General features: G+C 43.1%; 1 protein-coding gene across 1 annotated transcript; it reads right to left on the reverse strand.

Moving 5' to 3' along the window:
- Positions 1 to 2,800: 2,800 nt before the first annotated feature.
- On the reverse strand, positions 2,801 to 3,592 carry KRTAP17-1 (keratin associated protein 17-1). The gene has a single exon (XM_010330641.3). It carries the CDS (start codon positions 3,530 to 3,532, stop codon positions 3,224 to 3,226), a length of 309 nt encoding a protein of 102 aa, XP_010328943.1. The 5' UTR covers positions 3,533 to 3,592; the 3' UTR covers positions 2,801 to 3,223.
- Between the last annotated feature and the right edge of the window lie 3,364 nt (positions 3,593 to 6,956).

Genomic DNA, 6,956 nt, shown 5'->3' on the forward strand with positions numbered 1-6,956 from the left:
CTCTCTCAGTCAAGAAACTCATCTATTGTGCCAGAATGTCATCTCTTCGAAGAATCCTTCCCTGCTAAATGAAGAGGCAGTTCATTCAACTATGTATCCCATTTCTACTTTATTCTTCTTTATAGCTCTTATCACCCCTTGACCTCATATAAACACCATGAGGGCAAGGACTTTGTCTATTCACAGATGTATACCCAGCAGCCAGAGCAGCAGTTGATACATTGGAAGCACACAATCAACATTTATTGAGTGAATAAATGAGAACCTCTGTGGGTAGCTAAGAAGGGCAAGCCTTTATCAATAATTCAGAAATCACTACCTCCACTCATGCATCCAGGAGGCACGACCATGAGCAATAGAATAGTCAGCTGCTCTGAATCACAGCTACTCAACGTGGACTCGCTGGTCTCTGGACAAGTGTGTCCCATTGGCAGCTCCTGCTCCGATGTGGCTTTGTCTTAGGGGTTAAAGAGCCAGATCCTAGGAGGCCAATTGCAGTCAGAATGAAAATGGCTCAAATAGTAGGTCTGAAACTGAACCAGGGCAGAGTCGAATCTCAGGTTCTCTCCAAAAGAAGACACTAATAATAGTGCTTGGTTGGTTCATGAAAGAAAAAATGAAAACAAAATGAGCTACCACTATACACCTGCTGGAATGGCTAGAAATAAAAAGACTGAGAATATTAAGTGTCAGCAAGGACACAGAGACACTGGAACTCTCAGATATTGCTGGTTGGACTACAAAATGCTGCGGCCACTTTGCAAAACAACTCGGCAGTTTCATATAACATTAAGCATTCACTCACATTTAAACAGCCCTCTAGTTGCTAGGTATTTATCCAAAATAAAACATATGTTCACACACACAAAAAAAAAAACTTGTACAATAATGCACATAGCAGCTTTATTCATAATAGTCAGAAACTCAAAGAATCCAAATGCCCAGAAGTAGGTCAATATATTTTTAATGTGGTTTATCTATACAATGGGATATTATTCAGTAGAAAAACTGAATTATTGATACCTGCAATGATGAATAGATATAAAACATGTTAGGCAAAATGAAAAAAATCACACTGCATTATTTCTTTTGTATGAAATTCTAGAAATGGTAAAATCTGTAGTAACATAAAGAACAGACTGATGAGTGCCAGGGTCTGGGGACAGCGGAGGGATGAACTGCAGGGACAAGCTAGGGAATTTAGGGGGTGACGGCAAGTTCCATCTCTTGAGTGCGATGGTGGTTACGTGAGTATACACAAATGTTGGGTCACATCAAACTGTTCACTAAAAATGGGAGCTTTTATTATATGTAAATTATATTTTAATAAAGACCATAAAAAATTAAAGAAAAAGGTAAAGGTATCATAATCTCAGTTTTATTCATAAATATGCTAAGAAAGGAGTCTGGAAAGCTTATCAGTAATAAACTCTGAGTGGTGAGCCTGCAGGATATTATCAGTCCTTTTTTTTTTTTAATTTTTTCATGTTTTAGAGATCATTGCTATGCTTATAATCAGAAAAAAAAATTTCTTTGTCAAATGAAACATTGCTTTGTAGGCATAAAAATAAATATTATTTTTCCAGGACAAGAGCAAAATTAGTTTTATTCCATACACAGCTTAAGGTCACTTTCAACAGAGGTCGAATCAACTCTTTTTTGAGTTTTAACCTCCCAGAGAGACCCACACACCTTGGTTGGGCCCTACCTAACAGAGGTATACTCACTCCTTCCTCCCTAGGACTCAGGCAGAAGAAATGTAGCAGTTCCAGGTAAGACAACCTAGCACAGAAAAGTAAGACCGGGCCAACCGTGAGGCTGGAAGAAGGAACCGTGCTGAGCAGAACATCCTCCGAAACTGTGAGTTCACAAGCTTTGCCACTAGAAATCCTTTAACAGAAAACCAAACATCGCATGTGCTCACTCATAAGTGGATGTTGAACAACCAGAACACACGGACACAGGGAGGAGAACATCATACATTGGAGTCTGTCGGGGCCTGGGGAGCTAGGAGAGGGATAACAGGGGTTTGGGGGGTCAGGGGAGAAATAGCATTAGGAGAAATACCTAATGTAGATGACGGGGTGATGGATGCAGCAAACCACCATGGCACGCGTATACCTATGTAACAAGCCTGCACGTTCTGCACATGTACCCCAGAACTTAAAGTATAATAATGAATAAATAAATAAATAAATAAATAAATAAGTAAAAATCTAAAAAAGAAATTCTTTCCATTCGGAACCAATCTTGTTTTAGTAAAGCCTCCTCTCCAACTTTGCCAAAAATTTCTGATCAAACCTGAAGCCCTCCTGCAGAACCATCCTAGGAGAACTGTAGTGCAGAAGAAAGCCATGCCCCTCAATTACCATTAAATTTGGCCAGCATCAGCGCTCACCCAGAAGCTTTTCAAAATGCAGGTCCAGGGGACTCTGGGCCCTGGAGCTAATGGGTAAAATCTCCAGTGATAAAACCCAAGGATCTATATTTTTAAAAGCTTTTCAAGTGAATCTCATGTAGCACATGGAAGCTTCCATGTAGATCTATGGTTCTCAAACTTCAGTATAAGAATTATCTGAGGTTCTTGTTAAAAACACAGATTTCCAGGCCACGCTCTGGTAGATTCTGATTCTGTATGTCTCAGGGAGGGCCTCAGAATCTCCAGTTTGAACAAGCCCCCAGGTGATTCCAATGCAGGTGATCCACAAATCACATTTCAAAAATCCTAATGCAGATGCCAGAATAAATTTTTCTAACCCAGTCCTCAGCAGGGAGGTCAAGGAAGAGGCAAGAGAACTAATTAGGTTATGCCAGCATGCTCAAATTTATTAAGAGGCTCACAAAGAAGGTGGGCTTTTTTGCATCTCAAAGGCAGCAGAAAGCCAGGGCAGAGGATAGGTCCCAAAGACACCTTGAAGAAGAAGATGCCTTATAGTACAAGACACTGAACTTCATGTGAATAAATAAAGTCATGGGGATTCACCCTTGAGCTTAGGGATCACTTTGTTGTGACCCAGAGTTAATGTCTCATCAGAGTATGGCTTTTGTTCTCAGTGCCTCGAAAGACCAGGGCAGGCATTGGAGAGCAAGCCCTCCTCTACAAATCACACAAAAGGCAAGACACGGTCTTGAGGGCATGGAAGGTTCTGGACAGAAGGGGCTGTCCCCCTGGAGCAGATGGAGGCTTTTGGTGGGACCGCATCGGTGGTGGAAGGAGAGGTCTTCATTTTGTGTCGCACACAGGTGTGGGCTGGCAGCACACAGGTGCACAGCACCCGCAGCAGCTGGACCCACAACAACCGGACCCGCAGCAGCCACCTCCGCAGCCTCCGCAGCCTCCACCCCCACAGCCAGATCCACAGCAGGACGATCCACAGCAGCTGCCCCCGCAGCCAGAGCCCCCGCAGCCAGAGCCCCCACAGCCACAGCAGGAGCCGCAACAGCCGCAGCAGGCCGGCTGACAGCAGCACTCTTCACAGCAGTTTTGCTCCTGAGTGCAGCAGGTGAAGCAGTCCCCAGGGCAGCACCCCATGATCCCAGCCGGTCAGCTCTCAGGTCAGTAACGCAGCCGGAGCTCCCCAAGACTGACCGTGGCCAGCCAGCTGCAGCTTTTATATCCCCTCACCCACGCATGAGGGACAGGATGCTTTCTTTGTTATTATTTATGCCAGTTTCCATAAGACCGGCTCATTAACTGACTGTTTATTTTCCAGCCCTGAGTACCTCGACTCATAAAAACGCCCCACTCCTGCCAACTGCCATTTGTCCAGAGGGTAAAAATACATCTTCGACAAACACCAGTCATCGTGGCCAAGCATCTGCCAGCTGTCATTAGCCCAGGTTGAAGATGGGAGGGGGAAGCCGGCCACGTGCTCTGGCTCTGGAATGAGGGGCTCACCGCCTGCACCTTCACAGGTTGGCAGTGGACCCCATCTTCCGTGGATGCTAGTCCTGGAAAAGCAGACCGGCAATAACCAAATGCCCTGTTCCTTCCGACACCAGGGGAGGCTGCTGAGAAGGCCTGCTCACCTGGCTCCTCCCAGGTAGAAATGGCATCCTCATCCCGGCCCATGCGAGCCAGGCAAATGTTTGTGTCTGTGTGTGGTATGTGGAGTGTGCCACACATTAGGTTTGGCCCCTGAACATCAATCATGAGTAATAACTGCCCTGTGAAATGGAGAGAGACTCATCGTAAAATTGCAAGAAGCCAGTGAGGCACGGTCTATCTCTGCTGAATGGTCAGTTGAATACTCACACTTCTCTCTAAATAGTTGGGAAGAACTGAGGTCAGAACCCTGTACCCATCCCCACTCCAGCCCCAGGCTTTTCCTTGACAGGGGAAGGAAAAGATGCAGGAGGAGGAAGAAAAGAAGGAAGCAAGCAGGAAGGAGATCCGTAAATATCCAAAATGCTGTATTAAAATGAAAATGTTAGGCACTTTTTTTAAAGAGCTCCTACCTTATAGACCGCCTGGCAGAAGGAGAAATTAGAATACAAAATACCCACAGTGCCATCCTAAGGAATAAAGTTCCTTTGGAAGAAGCCTAAGATCCACATATGGTTCAGATCCATGTGTAAATTCTGAGATGGATCAAAATTTCTGTCTCCATGTGTGGCTTTGGTACCTTGTCACCCTCTTGGAGTGCCCATGGCACCCCTGAAGCTGGAATCCAACATCTATTCAGGGTGGAGGACAGGAGATGGGGTGGGCGGGAATGCAAGGAGGGATGGGAGTGAGGATCTGGATCAGGGGACCCACTCCTTCCCTTTTCATTTCCTTTTCTTTTTCAGACGAGCTAGAAGTAAGGCAGCCTCTAAGGGCTGGAAGGACCAAGGACAGGGTCAGGGTTGGGAGGGTAAATGATGAATGGGTTACTTGGATCTGATGTGATACTCAGTATTTCACAGGAAGTGGAATTTTGGAGCTGGGAGGAACCCCTGAAACATCATCTTGTCCAGGGTTTTACGACAGAACTGCCTAAAACGGGGCCTTTTGAAAAATACAGGTTCCCAAACTGTATCCCAGTCCTTATGATAAATCAGAATATGTGTTTATGAGAGCTTGAGAAACTGTGTATTTTAAACTTTCTCAGGTAACTCAGGTTACATTAGGAAACACTGATAGAATCTAATCCCATCATGATCATCACCCCAAGCTCTTTTGTTTTATGAAAGATGATATCAAGGCCCAGAGACGAAACATCCATGGTAGATTGGACCCATGACCCAGATGTTCTCCATCCTGGTCCAGTGTTTCTTCCACCATGCCACATCCACAGATGGGCACCTCTGGGTGAGCATAATACAGCAATGGCTATGGCAGATGCGCCTTTTTTTTTTTTTTTCTGAGACAGAGTCTCATTCTGTCGCCCAGGTTGGAATGCAATGGCTTGATCTTGGCTCACTACAACCGCCACCTCCTGGGCTCAAATGATTTTCCTGTACCAATCTCTTGAGTAGCTGGGATTACAGGCACGCACCATCACACCTGGCTAATTTTTATATATTTAGTAGAGACAGAGTTTCACCATGTTGGACAGGCTGATCTGGAACTCCTGACCTCAGGTGATCCACCCGCCTTGGCCTCCCAAAGTGCCAGGATTACAGGCGTGAGCCACCACACCCAGCCGACAGGTCCTGTTACATATTTATTTATTTTAATAAGAGGTAAAGCATTCCCAGGGTAAAAGGTACCAAAGACTAGAAAGTCTAGTTCATCTTCCGATGTCTCACCATTCAGTTCTCCTGCCTCTCACCCGCCCCTTCGCTGTTCCCATAATTACTTAACCCCTTTGTACCTGAATTTCTTCATCTATAAAATAGAAATTAAAATAATAATACTGCCAGTTTCATAGGGTTGTTTTGATTAAATGAGTGAATATAAATGTATACATATTGAACACTTGATTGATTGAACAACTTGGAAAATATAAATTATCAAACTTTTATATTTAACAATTTATATACTCATAAGCATTTCCTCAGATTAAATACAACATTCAGTGTACAGCTCAAATTACACTATAATTTCAATTGTGTAAAGGTACATGTCATGATGAGGACTTGAAGTATTCATTGGTGTTATTTTCCTTCTGCAATTTCTTTCACTGTTGGTCTTTCCACACAAATTGGGCAGCAGTGGGGACTTTTTATATTCACTGCCCCTAGGTTAGAGTTATTACTATAGAAATACAGAGAGAGTGACTTAGGTCAATGCTTAGCTTATGCAACTCAAAGTAGACTTTTGTAGTGCGGGAGAGTGAGTGGTCAGATGACTGGGACCATCTAGCCTCCTGAATGGGGTGATGCAGAGGATGGGAGGATGCAGAATTTGTGGACTGGAGATCAGAGAGAACTCCAGTATCTTAGTTGATGCCATGAGAGGGACGATTGAGCCAAGAATAAGAGAAGATCACGTATATTTCAGCAGATGCCCACCATGAACCTACTGCCAGCCTCTTGAAGGCTATGAAATCTCCATTGTATTCAAACATAACACCCCTCAAAGCTCAGACACCACTTCCAGATGGAGGTTTGAAGGAAAAAATCCTGAATGATTTCTGAGTTTACACAGAACTGACTTTTATTTATCCCCCCGTAAGCTGGAATGAGGGTTTGAAGTAAGTTTAAGCAGTCTCAGAGAAAAATAAAGTTACGTATTTTTAACATATCTCAGAACATGAATTTTGAAATTTGTAACTAATATATGTTATATATTTATATATGTATATATCTGTATGGATACTTATCTACATTAATATCAACATTTACATGCAGATCTTTAGAAAAACACTAAAAAGAAAACTAAAATATTAGCACTAAACATATTTTTTGTGGAATGATAGGTCATTTTTATTTTCTTCTCATTTTTGCCTTTTTCAGAAATTTCCAGTGTGTAGGTATGAAATTTATAATGTAAATATTTTATTATTATTAAAATTATGTGAATACAGTGT

Source organism: Saimiri boliviensis, chromosome 17, assembly GCF_048565385.1.
Source record: "Saimiri boliviensis isolate mSaiBol1 chromosome 17, mSaiBol1.pri, whole genome shotgun sequence".
In the NCBI taxonomy this organism is placed as follows: Eukaryota; Metazoa; Chordata; class Mammalia; order Primates; family Cebidae; genus Saimiri; species Saimiri boliviensis.

Bases quoted from the DNA above. Each gene is read 5' to 3' on its own strand.
- KRTAP17-1 (XM_010330641.3), bottom strand. From the start codon at position 3,532: ATGGGGTGCTGCCCTGGGGACTGCTTCACCTGCTGCACTCAGGAGCAA.